Source organism: Antechinus flavipes, chromosome 3 (assembly GCF_016432865.1).
Source record: "Antechinus flavipes isolate AdamAnt ecotype Samford, QLD, Australia chromosome 3, AdamAnt_v2, whole genome shotgun sequence".
In the NCBI taxonomy this organism is placed as follows: domain Eukaryota; kingdom Metazoa; phylum Chordata; class Mammalia; order Dasyuromorphia; family Dasyuridae; genus Antechinus; species Antechinus flavipes.
In genome coordinates, this window is record NC_067400.1 from 616688336 (window position 1) to 616703705 (window position 15370).

General features: G+C 55.7%; 1 protein-coding gene across 3 annotated transcripts; it reads left to right on the forward strand.

The window, feature by feature from the left end:
• Positions 1–3168: 3168 nt before the first annotated feature.
• FBXO46 (F-box protein 46) lies at positions 3169–11193 on the forward strand. Of its 3 annotated transcripts, none has more exons than XM_051989366.1 (2): positions 3169–3432; positions 8161–11193. In XM_051989366.1, the coding sequence occupies exon 2, from the start codon at positions 8233–8235 to the stop codon at positions 10123–10125; it is 1893 nt and encodes a 630-aa protein (XP_051845326.1). In that variant the 5' UTR covers positions 3169–3432; positions 8161–8232; the 3' UTR covers positions 10126–11193. The 3 variants fall into 3 exon arrangements, with proteins under 3 accessions (XP_051845326.1, XP_051845324.1, XP_051845325.1); XM_051989364.1 differs by having other exon boundaries at positions 3421–3517; XM_051989365.1 differs by lacking the exon at positions 3169–3432 and adding an exon at positions 3546–3985 and having other exon boundaries at positions 4422–11193.
• The last annotated feature ends 4177 nt before the right edge of the window (positions 11194–15370 follow it).

A 15370-nucleotide genomic window follows, 5' to 3' on the forward strand; every position in this document is an offset into this window, starting at 1 on the left:
CAGGAGAGGGGACCGGGGTGCGGGTGGGGGTGGGGGTGGGTGGCGATGCAGGGGCGGGGGCGGGGCCAGAGAAGCTTGGGGCGGCGATCGGGCAGAGGCCGCTGGGTGGGGCGCAGGCAAGGGGAGGGACCAGATGAGCTGGGGGCGGGGCACGGGGAGATGGACCCTCCCTAAGGGCAGGGGCAGGGGGTAGGGGATGTGCTCCATCGCTCCCCCTTCCCAGTAACCTCCTGCTGCGCTTCCTCCAGCCCCGGCCTCCTTCCAGCAGCACCCTACTCCCAGATCGATGCCCGGGAGCCGGCGCGAGACCCCGGGGCGGGCTGGATAGGGAAAGGGGAAGCCAGGGGAAGCCACGGAAAGCTGCCACGCGCACGCGCGCCCGGGTCTCCGGCGTGCGAACCCTGGGCCTGGAACCTAGCGCGTGCCGCTGCAGCCCTCGCTGCCACCTTCGTCCTCGCCTGTGCTGCAATAAAAGCAGCCGACTTGAAGTCCAGCTGCAGACTCCGCGCGCTTAACCGGCTGACCAATCACGCGCCGTCTCACCTCCTTGTCCCCGCCCCATCTCCCTGCAGCAAGCCTCGTGCTTCCCGCCTTTCCCGCGCTCCGCAATCTCTGCCCTGGATTGGACGGAAGCCCGGTAGGCTCCGCCCCTCTCGCAGTCCTCCAGCCTCTCGGATCTCTCATTGAGCAGAGCTGACTCGCGATGCTCCGCCTCCAGTCATCTGACCCACGCCCTACTGTCACGAGGCGCTTTCCCAGCTTTTTAGGGAGCCCCGCCTCCCTTCCCCTACAGACTCCGCCTCCCCCCGCCCAACAATTCCCCGAGACTCCCAGTATTTGCGCTTCCTCGGACTATCAACTGTCAACCGTCAACTGTCAACCTTCAGCTGTTAACGTCCCGGGGGGAGGGACTTCGGAAAGAACATGTCACCACCCCCTTTCCACCCCGCTGCGCCCCACTGCTCCCACCCCCTCACTTTCCCGTCTTTCTCCCGGCCTCCATCACGAGCGAAAAGAGCTTAGCGGCCACATAGTCCCCTCGTTTTCCACGTGGGGAAACTGAGGCATGAAGCATTTTACCCACATTTCCCTCCCCCACCCCAGCCCCAGAAGGCCATCGTGGCCCAGCCCTTGTGGAGCAAACCATCCAGAAGAATGAAAGGGCTGCCCTGGGTGGATGGAGGTCGTAGAGGGGTCTTCCTGTGGGAAAGGTCACGTGGCGTGGTGCCAAGGGACCTGAGCTGGGGAGCTGGGAGCCCTGGGTCCAGTCCCCGCGGGGGTCATTCCCTGGTAGCTTTCCCGCCTTCAAAATGAGGGGTGTGGGCCTAGATGACTTCTAAGGTCCCAAGAGCAGGCACTGCTGCTATCACTTCCATTTCTCAGATGGGGAAACTGAGGTCCAGTGATGGGGGTGGGGGTGGGGGAGACAAAGGACTGGCTCCAGTGACCCAGGGGAGGATCAGGATTTAGCACGGGGCTGCCCACTCCTAGGGCCACTCCTTTCCCTAAAGGGAAAGCGGCTGGGCCAAAAGACCCCCATCGTTCCCGGGGCTCACGAGCCAAGGTAGGGGCGGCCCCAAAAAGGGGGGGAGGAGGGAGATTCGAAAAGGAGGAACTATAAATACAGGAGCCAATCAGACGTCTCAGAGTCCTGGGGGTTGGAGAGGAGGCGTGCCCCCGCTTCCAAAGATACTCCTGTCGCCTCCCCCAGTTGTTATGACAACGTGCACATTGGCCCCGCCCAGTTCTTAGACTTAAGAGCTTTCTTCTCTTTGGTTAGCGGGGTGGGATGGGTTAAGCAACCCGACTCAAGAACCTGCTGACCCCGATACTCTGTTCTCCTCGCTCGGAATTCAGAATCGGAACGGGTGGTCTCCTTCGTTTTGCAGATGGGGAAACCGCGGCAAAGAAAATCGACTTTAAATTAAAGGACTTTAAATGAATGAAATATTCAGTGTTTACTTATGTGCAAAGCATTGGGGATACAATTAGAAGAGTCCCTCCTTTCAAAGAGCTACCGTTCTAAGGGGAGAGCTTACACGGAAGCATCCTCCTGCAAGTCAGGTGGAAAGTCCCCTAAGTCCTTAAGAAGTAGCGACAAAGCACATGTTATGGCTCTGCATTTCAGCTAATAAAATCCTATCAATTTCTGATTTTGGACCATTTAACACTGGGATGGAAGCATCAGTATTCCCGAGGTTCTTGGATTCAGGGTTCGGAGCTTTCTCCTTCTGGAGCTGAGAAAATGATGGGCAAGGTAGTGGTGGTGGTGCTGGTGGTCGTAACTTGCTTGACCTCTCTTGTTCACAGAGCAGTCAAGGACAGGGAGGTCAGGATCGGAACATGAGCCTGGGGCTCTCATACACGAAGCTAATATGTTTAGGGCACTGAGATCCCTTCCGACAGGATGTAGAGCTGGAGAGACTTTGGAGATGATAGAGCCTACTACCTCATCCATTTTGGAAGTAGGGACATATGAGTTGAGATGGGAACTAATTTACCCAAGATTATACCAGATGGTAAATAGTAGAACTGAGATTCAAATACCCAGTTTCTCACTCAGCCATCGTCCTCTTTCTTCCTACAAGCCCTAACATCACTTTCTACAATCATAAAGCGCATCCATGTTCTTAAAATTGGACAAATCCTTTCCCCCCGGTTTGGTTCTAAATGAACTAGTCTTTAATTCTCTTGCAGCTCTAAAAATCACATACATATTATGTAGGTATTAAAAAAAAAAAAAAAGCAAAAGACGCCAAGTTAGAGACGCCACCCAAATGTTCATAGGTACCGCGTCCGACATGGGGCAGAATATTCCGATCAGCCACAATCCCACACGCTAACTGGACCCTGACGTCGTGATGTCATTTTGGTCCTCTTCTAGACAAAGGACAACCACCGACCGACCAACCAATTGAGATGGACAGTCAGGGAGGTGGAAAGTGGTGTGTAAGGTTGGGTCATTGGATTCCAGAGCAGGGGGAGCAAAGCAAGGTGTGATCAGGGAAGTCCGGGAGCCCTGGATTTTAGGCTCCTGAATACTGAACTGGAAGTGGTTTCGGGAGATCTAGTCAACAGAGTGAATGGAATTTCCCTAGAGCCAGGTCCTGTTCAGTTTTTGTCTTTTTATATTCAGCACCTGGACTAATGTGCGTGTTTGGCCGCTCGGTGCTTGCGTCTGTAATTGGCGTTGGTCCTTTTTCCTAGTGTGGAGCTCGAAATCCAAGTCCCAAGCAAGAGATGCTGGTCAAAATGGCGTCCCGGGGACTACAATTCCCGTAGAAGACCGCGGCTCAGCATTTCTGGTTTTCTCGATAGAGTGGCCTTCTGGGAAATGGAGTCCCTCTCTCCCCTCCGCCCTTCCCGTCCCCTCCGACCCCACGCCGAACTACAACTCCCGACGTGCCTCTCGGCGGGAACCCGGAAGTGGAGGTAGGAGGGCGAGTGAGTGGAGTGAGTGGAGTGAGTGAGTGGGGGGATCCCCTGGCGCGGAGCGACCTGCAGGCGCCCGGAGCGGGTAAGGCTAAGGTGGGAATGGGAGGAGGCGGGCAGGGGTGGCCCACGGGCGGGCGCGGGGCACGTCCCCGAGCGAAGACCGGGCCGGGGGGGCGGGGCACCTGGGGGGAGGGGAGACAGGTGGGAGGAAGGGGCCTCCTTCCTGCCCCGCGGAGCTCGGGGTCCTGACCCTGGCGGGGTTGTGGGGGGAACACCCCCTGGGAGACCTGCCTCCCTCCGGCTGGCCGCTCTCCGGCCTCAGTTTCCCTGCCTGTGCAAGGAGGGCCTGATCTCAGTTTCCCCATCCGTAAGAGGAGGTGTGTTTGTAGAAGTCCAGAGGTCTCTAGATGCCCAGAAACCTCCGTCGCCCCGAAGTCCCAGGGACCATCGGCACTCTGTCCGTGACTCGGGACTAGCCTGACCGTCAGGATCATTCATCCTTTCGGGGTCCCGCAGGCCCAGGGGACTTCAGGGAGTCACGGATAGCGAGGTATCCGAGCTCGGAGGACCCTTAGAACAGGGGATGTCAGAGCTGGGAGGGAGCTTCGAACAACAGATTCAGATCCAGGAGGAGCCTTGGAACGGGGCACTGGGAAGCTTGCAGAGAGCTCAGAGCAGGGAACAGTCTTAGAACAGCGGATGTCAGGCTGGGAGGGAGCTTAGAACCGGGAATGTTAGCCTGGAAAGAGACTTTGGAACAGGAAAGGGATTTTAGAACCTGGAATATCAGCTGAGCAGGATTGTACCCGGAGTGTCAGAGCCGGGAGGGCTCTTGGAGACTGTCTAGGTCAGCCTCTTAATTTTACAGTCGTCCCCAAAGAGGAGGGCGTGGGGCTGGGGCTGGGCAAAGGGAATCTCATTCCTAGACAAAGAGCTGGGAGCAAGAGGCAGCCCGGCCTGACCCGGCTCCTTATTTCTGCCGTCAGACCTGGGCATTGTATTTGGGCGGCAGCCTCTCATCTTTCCTGTCCCTAAGGAGCCCCGTCAAGATGCGATCTGGGGACCGAGCAACAAAGGCGCTCTCGGCCCTCTGTCCGGGGAAGCCGTGGGCAAGGGCCCACCCCCAGCTCTGGGCCCCGGCCTCTGCTCTGTGAGCGCCCAGGGAGAGGAGAACAATCCTTTTGTTTGACCCCGGTGCGGTCCCACTGGTCTGGCCCTCAGTTTCTTCATCTGTAAAACGAAGACCCGGTAGTCACAGAGGCTGAAGGCTGTACATTGTAGGCAGCTTCTAATTGCAGGGTTCTCTCTGTAACTCCCGGTTAGCTCATAGTCTGAGGGTGGGTCCCAGGCTGTAGAAGCAGACGGTGAATGCCGGGGAAACTGACGGGGGCTCCAGCTCCGGGAAAAGGGGAGGGGAGTGTCTCCTGAAGGACTTACCGCTTGACCCAGAGGCCTTTAAGGCTGGGCTAGGGGCTGGGGAATGGGCCTGAGGCTGGAAAGAGAAGTTAAGCCTTGATTGTAGAAGCCTTGGATGCCAAACCCAGAAGTTAAAAGATAGGGACATTCATTGTACGGGGCACATAGTAGGCACTTACATGCGAACTACGTTTGAATAGATTTTGACCTTTATCCTGTGGGCCATGAAAGATAACATCAATAAAATTTCATTTAAAATGATAATAACAAACAGCACACACAAAATGTTTCACAGATATTTCCCCATCAGACTCACCATCACTCTCTGACACAGCCCGATATTATTATACCCATTTTAGAGGTGGGGAAACTGAGGTTCAGAGCTGAAGGGGCTTATCTAGAGCCCAGAGCCAATGTGATACTAGCCTGGACTCCATACCGGGGAAGCTCCTGGGAGAACACGTTGGAAGTGGGGAGGGAGGTCCTAGCACACCCCTGGCCTGAGCCTGGCATCGGGACCCATTTTAGAGTCATCCGCCAGTCCGTGCCAGAAGTGACATCTGAACTCGGGGCTCCTCAGACTCTGCCTTTGGGGGCGGTAGCCGGGCGGCCGGGGGTGGAGGGCTGGCGTTCGGGATCCCCGGGGGTAGCCCTGCCGCCAGTGCTCCACCCCTCCCTCCCGGGGCTTCTCGCCGGGCGCAGACCCCCTGGGGTGAGCTTTGAGAGACCCCGCAGGAGATTGGGGCCTCCAGGTGGGACCCCCGGTCTCCCCGCCGGGTTTCCCAACTTGACTTTGCTTCCGAGTGTCTGTTTCTGTGCGAACCTGGCACTTTAAATCCCGCTCGGTCCGCGGTGAGGAGGGGGGTGGAGGTAGGGGCGAGTTCAGGGAGTCTCGATAAGAAATTCCCGCGGAGGACGGGATTCTATCCCCCTCCCTCCGCGCAGGAGAGTGCGGGCTTAGGAACTGGAGGACGCTCCCTGGCCAGCTCGTGCTCACCTCCCCCTCCCCCAGCATCCCCGCATCCCTCCACCTCCCAGCCCCGCCCCTTCGCCGATGTCCGTCCATATATGGGCATGGCCCCGAACGGCGGCCTCTCATTGGGCCGTACCGTCATGCGCGAGTCTGTCAACAAAGGGGCGGGGGTGTGTGTGGTGGCGCGGGCTCCCGGGACAGCTCGACTTTCCACCCTTCCCTCCTTCCCCCCTCCCTCTCGCCTTCCTTTCACTCGCTGGCTGGGCGAGAGCCAGGGCTCCTGGAGAGCGGGAAGGGGGCGTGGCCTCCCTTCCACTCTTAGCGCATGCGCTCTGACTTTGCACGCTCTGAACCGTAGTTGAGCTGGGCTGCGGACCAGCGGGTCTCCTGCAGGCAGTGGCGAGGGGTCTGCGTTCGGAGATCCGCGCCCTGAGCCCCCCTGTCTGGCTGTGTGACCGTGTACAACTCATTGCCTCTCTGGGACTGTTTGTTCATTTGTAAACAGAAGGATCGGTCTAGAATTGTTGAGGTTCAGAAAGGAGACCCCAAAAGGTTGGGGTCGCAGACTCTTGTGGAGAGGAGTCGTTTGAACTCATCTCCAAGTCAAGGGGCGACATTTATTGTAATTGTAACAGCAATTGAAGCAGTTCCAAAAGGATGTAGCAAGGAACCAAGAAAAAGAGGACAGATTTCTAGGAGAAAGTTAGACCAGAGCTTAGGTTACTTGTTTGCTAATTTTATGGTTTATAGGTAGGTTGGAGGGTGGTCTCTTCATTATCGTCTCAGGAGCTTGGTTGTCACCGACCAACAGATTAGCTGACAATCAGTAATGTTTGTAGAACCAGCCGAAGGCCAGAAGACTTTACAATCATTGAGGCGCAGATTGTTAGAACAATAGCACTCTAAGGTTGAGGGATCTCAGGATAACAGATTCTAAAGCCTGAAGACTTTAGAATCATTGACAGAAGGTTAGAACAGAAGCACTCAGCTCAGAGAACCTGTTATGTTTCCCTAGAAGCTGTACCCCATCAGAACGACCTCCCCTTGCTCTGCCAAACCTCCAAGCATCTGTCTACAATTAGGGAGGAGTCTGGGCCTCCTACGTTTATCTGATGCCTAAATTTGGGGGTTGGGAGGCATGTGGGGTGCTCTGAGGAAATGGGACCAGGAAGAAGAGATGTGACCCTCCAGGTGCTATGGCCATGGGAAGACCCAGCCTGGGGCCGGACAGGCTGGCATTAACCACAGCTCTGCAGGCCGGGTGCTCTCTCCCTCCTCCGTTTCTCCCCTCCTACTACACAGGAGTAGAATGAAGTTATATCCCATTTCCTTATTGGGGCCCTTTCTAGCTCCAAGAGTCTTGACAAATGCATGCTCTCCCTCTAGTTCCTTCTGACCAGTGGGCCCTGGCATCCATAGCTGTGGGCAGTGCTGGAAATTCTTGCCGGGTTACTTGAGGAGTGTGCTGGTGCAGCGAGCCAAACTGGGCTACAGCAGAGGGGGTGGGGGGTGGGAGCGGCAGCCACCGAGGAGACAAAGGGTTCATGATGCAGTGGAAGGGGCCTTGGAGGCAGGATAGCCCTAAGGATCCCATTGCTTAGTGACTTGGCCAAAGCAGCCCCTTCCTCTCTAAAAGAAGGGGTGGGGGTGGGGACAAGCTGTACCTCAGGTTTCCTTCCAGCCCCAGTCTCTGATCCTTGAGCCTGGCCCGTTCTAATGATCCTCCTGGCTTTGGTTCCAGGGATCTCAGACATGGGCAGTACCTGAATTTCCTCTCTAGCATCTCTCTCCAACCTCTTTCTAATCATCTCTAGGGAGAGGGAAAGCCTTATGTCTCTAATCCAATTATTTATCACATTTAGGGCCAGTTTGGGGTTTTTCCTTTTATCTGGCCTAAAGCTGCCTCTTTGCAACATACACCCATTGATCCTAGCCTCAGCTGAAGACATCCCTCCCTCCCCCAAGCCCCCAAGCCTTTCTTTCTCCAGCTCAAACATTCGCAGTTCCTTCAGCTGCCTGGATCATTTGGTCAGCCCCCCAAATTGGGGGCTCCCCACACCGCCCCCAGAAATCCTACAGGAAGAATCACTGGGTAAGCCCAAGCATAGAAGGCCAAGGCCAGCTAATAAGCAAGCTTGAAGCCCCTCCCCCAACTCTCGGTGTCATACAATTTCCCCAGCGCCGCTGCTGCCACTTGCCGGGCTTCTCCGGGGCTCTGGAGTTCTATTTTAGGAGTTCATCCAACTTGGAGACTTTGGAGGCCGTTTCTTAATTTAAAGGGGGAGGGGCAGGTCCTTTCCACGACGCTAGCAGATCCCTCTGTCTTTCCTCCACAGGTGGCTCTGGGCGCCTCCATCTTCACCCGCCGGGTCTTCAGCATGTGGTGACCCTCACCTGGCCCAACAGCCATGGACCCCAGCAGCCTCTCTCCAGTCCAGCTGTGGTGCCCTCGGCCCTTCGGTACCTACTCTCAGAATCAGCCCCGCTCAGCCACCCCCACGGCCCGCAAGCCGCCCCCTCCCCCTGCCTGCCCCGAGCCTGGGAACGGTAGCAGTCTGGGCCCCGCCGATGGGCTGGTCCGATCAGAGAATACACCTCCGGCCCCAACGGCCCCCGCTCCCCCCCTGCTTTCCACGGCCCCCGGGGAGGAGGGCCGCGTCCTGCTGGACACCTGGTACGTCATCAAGCCGGGCAACACCAAGGAGAAGGTGGCCTTTTTTGTGGCCCACCAGTGTGGGGGCGGAGCCAGCCGGGCCAGTGCAGGCAAAGTCAAGGGCCACTGGGGCAGTGACAGTTCCAAGGCCAAACGGAGGCGGCGCTGCCTCGATTCCACCAAACCTCGGCCCAGCGCTGGGAAACCGCCTGATGTGGTCGGAGAGGAGGACCAGCAGCTGGCTGCCCCTGCCGAGGCAGCCGCCGGCGCCCCAGAGGACGTGGACCTGCTCTCTGTGGCGGAGATGGTGGCCCTGGTGGAGCAGAGGGCCGCTCTGGCCCTGCAGAGCTACCCCCGAGCGGGTGCCCCCACCCCTGTGGTATTCGTGTCGGCCGCCGAGCAGGGCGCGCAGGGCCCCGGCGGGGAGCGGCGGCCCGGCAGCGACTGCAGCCGCGTGGCCGAGGCCGTGGCCCACTTTGAGGCCCGGCGGGATGGGCCGCGTAAGGAGGAGGTGCGCCCGGGGGACGCCGGTCGCAACGGAGGCCCCGGAGAAGTGCGCATCGCCTTTCGAATCTCCAGCGGCCGCGAGTCCCGCTCCCCCGAAGGCGGCCAACCGGGGGCGGGTTCCGGCGGCCGGCCGGGGTGCACTTACGCGGGAGGGCCGGGCCCCAGCAGCCGGGCTCAGGACAAGATCACCTGTGACTTGTACCAGCTCATCAGCCCGTCCCGGGACGCCCTCCCCAGCAATGTGGACTTCCTGCTGGCCCGGGCGGATGAGGCTGGGGACGGGGAGGCTGCCGGAGCCGGCCGCCCCGAGGGGCCTCCCGAGCGAGCAGCTGCGGGGGACAAACCCCCCGCCCCTCCCCCACCCCCCGCGGGCGCCCGGGAGTGCGGGGGAGCCGGCGCGGCCGGCTTCCACGTGGACGTGGTGGTCACGGGCGTGGTGGACGAGTGCGTGTTCTTCGGCAAGGACGGCGCCAAGACGGTGAAAGAGGAGACGGTGTGTCTGACCGTCAGCCCGGAGGAGCCGCCGCCCCCGGGCCAGCTCTTCCTGCTGCCGGCCCGAGGGGAGCCGGCGCCCGAGGCGCCCGCCGCCCCGGAGGCTCCGGCGGCCCCCACGCCCGAGGGCAGCGAGTCCGAGGCGGCCGCCGCCGCCCCTGACGCCTCCCTGTGCCGCCTCTACCACCACGTGTCCCACGACTTCCTGGAGATCCGCTTCAAGATCCAGCGCCTGCTGGAGCCCCGCCAGTACATGCTGCTGCTGCCCGACCACGTCCTGGTGAAGATCTTCGGCTACCTGCCCACGCGCGCCCTGGCCGCGCTCAAGTGCACCTGCCACTACTTCAAGTGCGTCATCGAGACGTTCGGCGTGCAGGCCACGGACTCCCGCTGGAGCCGCCACCCGCTCTACCGGGACGACCCCTGCAAGCAGTGCCGCAAGTGCTACGAGAAGGGCGACGTGTCGCTGTGCCGCTGGCACCCCAAGCCCTACCACCACGACCTGCCCTACGGCCGCTCCTACTGGATGTGCTGCCGCCGGCCCGACAAGGACACGCCGGGCTGCAGGCTGGGCCTGCACGACAACAACTGGGTGCTGCCCTGCCACACGTTGGCGGGCTCCCGGCCCGGCCGGGAGGACGCCAGGTGAAGGGGGGGGAGGGGGAGGGAGCGCCCACCCCCCCCCTCCCAGCCCCTCCCCGACTTCTTTTTGGCTTGCCCTGCTCAACACAAACTAAAAACTCATCGCGGCCGATCAAACTGGGAATGGAAGAGCCTACCCGAGTGCCCATTGGCTCTTTGTCACTTAAGCTCCACCCCGTCAACTCGAGGTCTTTCTCCGGCCCCTGAGGGTGTTTTGGGGCCCGGGAATGGAGTGGGGCGTCTCAGAATAATGTGTTGTCTTCATCTCAGCCCCTCCCAGCCCCCTCTCCTTCTCTGATCTGGACTCCCCAGACGGGGATGATGCTGGGGTGGGAGCCAGGGGCCTGTCCCCTTATCAGTCTCTCCCCACAAGGGCCCTACCAGCAGAGAGTAGCCTGAGGCTTGGTCCACGCCCCCTCACCCACATCTGTCTATCTCCTCCGGTCCTCATTGTCATTTCTCAGGCCTTTTTCTCTCGATTCTCCTGTCCCTGGTCCCCTAGACTGCTTGTTACCGTCACTGTCCCTCATGTCGGCTCTACTGGACCTCTAGCTCCTCCCAACCTCCCCAGCGATGTTTCTCTCCAGTCCCTGGAAGAGACATTAGCACCATTCTCTCCCAGATCTGTCTCATCCATAATCTTTCCCTTGCCTCTTCCTAGGATAGGGAAGAGGGGAAAAAAGTTCTTTTTGAAAGATTTGAATCCATTTACCCCTCACCACACAATTTAAAGCAAGCCCCAATCCCAAAGCTGTGAATCCTTTCTGAGAGTGGTGGGTACCCTGAATTGGAATTTTGGGGTTTCCCATTTCTACTCAGAGGAAACTCTGGGGGGCTCTGGTCCTCTCTTTGCTTCCTTGGCTCCCAGAAGAAAAAAAAAAAAAACAGACTCCTGGGTTTCCTGGGGAAGCCGGGAATCCAATCTGGGACATTCTCAATTTTTTTTGTTTTGTTTCGTGGTGGGTTTTTTTGTTTGTTTGTTTGTTTTTACATCTTTGTGGTTCTGAATGCTTCTCATGTGTGGCAGTTTGGCCGGTTTGGGAATCGGCCCTTTCTATAAAGCAACTATTTATAAGCCTGGGTCTGGGCTATTCTGTGTTCAGGGAGTGGGAGGGGGGAGGTGGCCAGAGGCCCACTTTGGCTTGGGAAGATTAACGACAATAACCCACATTTTAACAAACAGAGTCTTAGAATGTGGAGCTCCAAAGCTTCTATTTCAGATATCTTTTGGTAGAGCTTTTAGTATCCCAGACTAGGAAAATCTCGGAGGCCTCGTCAGGTGTGTCCTCTCCATCACAGGGATAGAATCCTGCATTCTGCATGGAGAGATAACAGGGCCGTGGCGCGGGGTCCGGATAATTCCAGGCTTTAACCGCCCAGGCCATCTGCTGCCAAACCTAGCTCTTTCCCTTACACAATGGGCCCTGAATTACTGAGTGCATCGGGGACTTTCAGTGATTTATTCATATATGTCCTGAGCACGTGCTGGAGAAATGACCTCTGTGCTGGGTTCTGGAGGATAGACTGTGCGGATAAGACACATGTTTGCCCTGGTACTCACAGGCTAGGCCCTGGAGGTAAGATGCCCAAACTGATAACTATGTGTCAAAGATTTATTAGAAAGGTATAGACTGGGGCAGCTAGGTCAGAAAGGCTCACTTTTCTGAGTGAAAAATCTACTCAGACACATCCTAGTTGTGCATCCCTGGGCAAGTCACCTCACTCTGTTTGCCTCAGTTTCCTCATGTGTAAAATGAGCTGGAGAAGGAAATAACAAACCACTACCAAGTGCCAAGATAACCCCAGATGGGATCACAGAGTGGGACGCAACTTAAAAGTCTGAACAAATTGGATGGCTGTGTACAATCAGCAGATATTTGCTTCAGAGCTGGGAGGGACCTTGGGAAGGCTTCTGGTCCTTGAGAAGACTTCTGGTCCACTGTCCTTCACTTTACAGATGAGGCTCCCAAGGCTCAGGCCTCAGGAGCAACATTAGCATTATGGCAGAGCAGAAGGCACTGGACTGAAATTTGAGGTACCTGGCCTCTTCCGCTCAATTCTCCTACATCCCTGTGGGCGAAGAGTACTGACTCTATGCCCAAGTTTCTTGTTTCTAACATGAGGGGATTTGAAGGTACCTTTTTGTTTCAAATTCTGCCATCTGTGACTTGTCCAAGGTCATAGAGATGATAAGGGAGCAGGGCTGAAACTGGAAGGAAGGTCCTTTGACCTTACCATCCTGTGCTGGCACTCCCCAAGGGAAGGTCATTGGTCAGCTAGTGGGATCCGGGAAAACTGCACAGAGAACCAGGGATAATTATATAGCATTTGAAGGTAGTGGGGGCTTTACATGAACGGTTCTGACCCTCACAACACCACATGGAATTAGGGGCTACAGCTATCTGTTTAAAAAAAAAAAAGAATGGGCTCCAATTAAGATACTTTTCCACGGGCATATTACTAACAAGTATTAAAGACAGGATTGAATTATTCGAAGAAAAAATAGACAGCATAGAATACTAGGCTTGGAATTAAGACACATCTTCATGAGTTCAAATATGACCTCCAGACACTGATTCTGGGTGAATCACGTCACCCTGTTTTTCCAGTTTCCTCATCTGTAAAATGAATTGGAGAAGGAAATGGCAAACCATTCCAGTATCTCTGCCAAGAAAACCCCAAATGGGGTCACAAAAAGTCAGCCATTTTCTAATTTCTAAGAGCCTCCCTCCCAAGTTCAAACAACTAACATTTAGGTTCTAAGAAAGTTCCAAATCCTGAACCCAACAGATATGACTCATTGCTCTTTGATGATGATATGTCAGTCAGTACTGTGGCTAGATTTTCTATCCCTATCTCTGTAAAAGATCTGAGGTTTTATTGGCCTGCATTTGTCATCCAAGTCAGCCAACCAAAACAGCAATTACTGGGCACCTACTCTGTCCAGCTTGTTGATGGACACTGGAGATAGAGACATAAATTGCAAGCCTCTGCATTCAAGGAGTTTACATGCTATTAGGGGATGACTACATACATAAAACTAAATATAAAATATTGCTATAACTTTAGAATAGAAGGGCTAAGTCCGTCATAAACATTACCTGTAATAGCCAACATCTATATAGTGTTTAAAGATGTGCAAAGTCATCTACAAATATCTTATTTGATCCTCATCAGAATCTCAAGGGGTAGATGCTGCTATTATCCACTTTGTTTCAATGATAAAGCTGAAGTCAAGGAATATTAAGGGATTTGCCGGGTTCCAACAGCTGCCCTCAGAAGCAGAATTCAAACTTCAGTTTTCCTGACCACAAATTCGACCTGTCCGGAAGCCCCCTAGCTGCCTCTAAATCCCCAAATAAATACAAGGTAATTGCAAGGGAAGCAGGGGAGGCAAATAGCAAAGAGAGGTTGGACGATCAGGAAAGTTCTCATGTAGGAAGTGGCATTTGAACTGAGTTTTGAAGGAATTGGCAATTCTAAGATGTGAGGGTGAGAAGAGAGGTATTTTAAGAGGTATTTTATCTTATTGCAAAGATAAGGAAGTATGAAACTCTTCAAGGCCAGTTTAAAGGGAAATTTTACATATTTTAGATATACACAGAGATGTGTGTGTGTGTGTATATATATATACACACATGTGTGATTATATGTATATACACACACACTCAAACTATATATGACTGAATAGATATCAGTGGTGTGATTAGTAGCCGAAAACCCCCCAAGAGTTCTTTGTGTCCCTCTGGGTGAGGCCTTGAGCCTCCTAATGACCCTCAGACAACTCCAGATTTCTAGTTGCAGAGCAGATGCCATTAAGCTTAGAAGAGGCAGTTCTCATGAGGAATTCACCTTATCAGTGAAATCACAAAATTGTTTTTAGGAGAGCGGTGTCCTGCTGTACTTTTGGCCAAACCTCAATTTGTCCTCTCGCTGCAATGGAAGGCACATTTTAGGAAAAGCAGAGGAAAGAACACAGGCTGTAGTCAGAGAACCTGAATTCAGATCTCAATTCTGATGTTTTCTGCCCGAGTGACAGCCCTGGGGGGCCTGTTTCCTTTATAAAATGGAGTTTAACTAGAAAGCCTCTGGGGTCCTTTCCACCTTCAGATCCAGGGCCCTGATGGTGCAGAACAGTCAAGGGTCGAGTTAACATGCTGTCTTCTGAGGATAAGCTGAGGATTAGTGGGATGTCTCGCCCTCTCCAGGCACTTAAGAGTCATCTTAATCCCTGGAAGGCTCTTGACAAGACGAAGCATCAACTGAGAACGGACCAAACGCTTATTTTTATAGACTTGCCTGTGGTCACAACACGGGACAGAGGCCCGATCTCAGGCCACATCCTCCTCTTCTCATCTGGTGCTCTTTCCGCAGTAACACGCTGCTTTACGTTTGCATAAACGCTCGCAGCAGCGGGTCCCGGCGGACAGAGAATTACCGAAGTGGGGAAGACCCGAGTTCGAGCCCATCCTCTGCCACTTACTGGCAGAGCCACAGGGTGAGTCCCTTAACCTGTCTGCCTCAGTTTCCCAGTCTGTACGATGAGAATCCCAGCACCGCTTCCCGGGGTGGTTGTGAGGATCCAAAGAGATCACACCTGAGGCACGAATCCGCAGGCCTTCCAGCTCGCGGGAGTGACGACAGTCTGCCCAGAGGGCAGAAGTAGCTTGGGTTTAGCGCCGCCCCAGACCCCAGCGGGCTCGGCTGGGACTCCCCTACATTGCGGGTCTCGGACCCGAGGCGAGACGTCCAACCTTGGGATGCACTGGAAGAGATCTGCTGGAAGAGACGTCCTCGGATGCTTTTCTCTGGACCTTAGGAGGTCACTGGCCCGCGGAGACTAGGCGACTTGCGACTCCCATTAGAGCAATTGGGAACAACCCAGACTTGTGCCAGACTACCGCCAGTTAAAGGAGAGCGCGTCTTTGTCTCCTCCAATCAGGACTCCTCAAGTTCGGGAGGCGTGCTCTTCGTAGAACCAATCAGAGTCACACCCTATGGGGGAGTGTCCAATAGTCCACAGGTAGGACCCGGGGGGTGGTAAGTAATGAGTCCCCTTGACGACTTGAATAGGCGTGGCTTCCCGGGAGCCAATCCTCCTCGTGCCTCCGAAGGAGGCTGAAGGGGGCGTGTTCCCGCGTACGACGTCGGTGCCTCCCATTGGTCGCGGTCTCCGACTGCATTGGCGGGTTATTTCCGGAGGGGCGTGTCGTGGCGGGCACATTCGGCTTCCCGGGCCGCACAGGGTGCTC

Bases quoted from the DNA above. Each gene is read 5' to 3' on its own strand.
- FBXO46 (XM_051989366.1), top strand. From the start codon at position 8,233: ATGGACCCCAGCAGCCTCTCTCCAGTCCAGCTGTGGTGCCCTCGGCCC.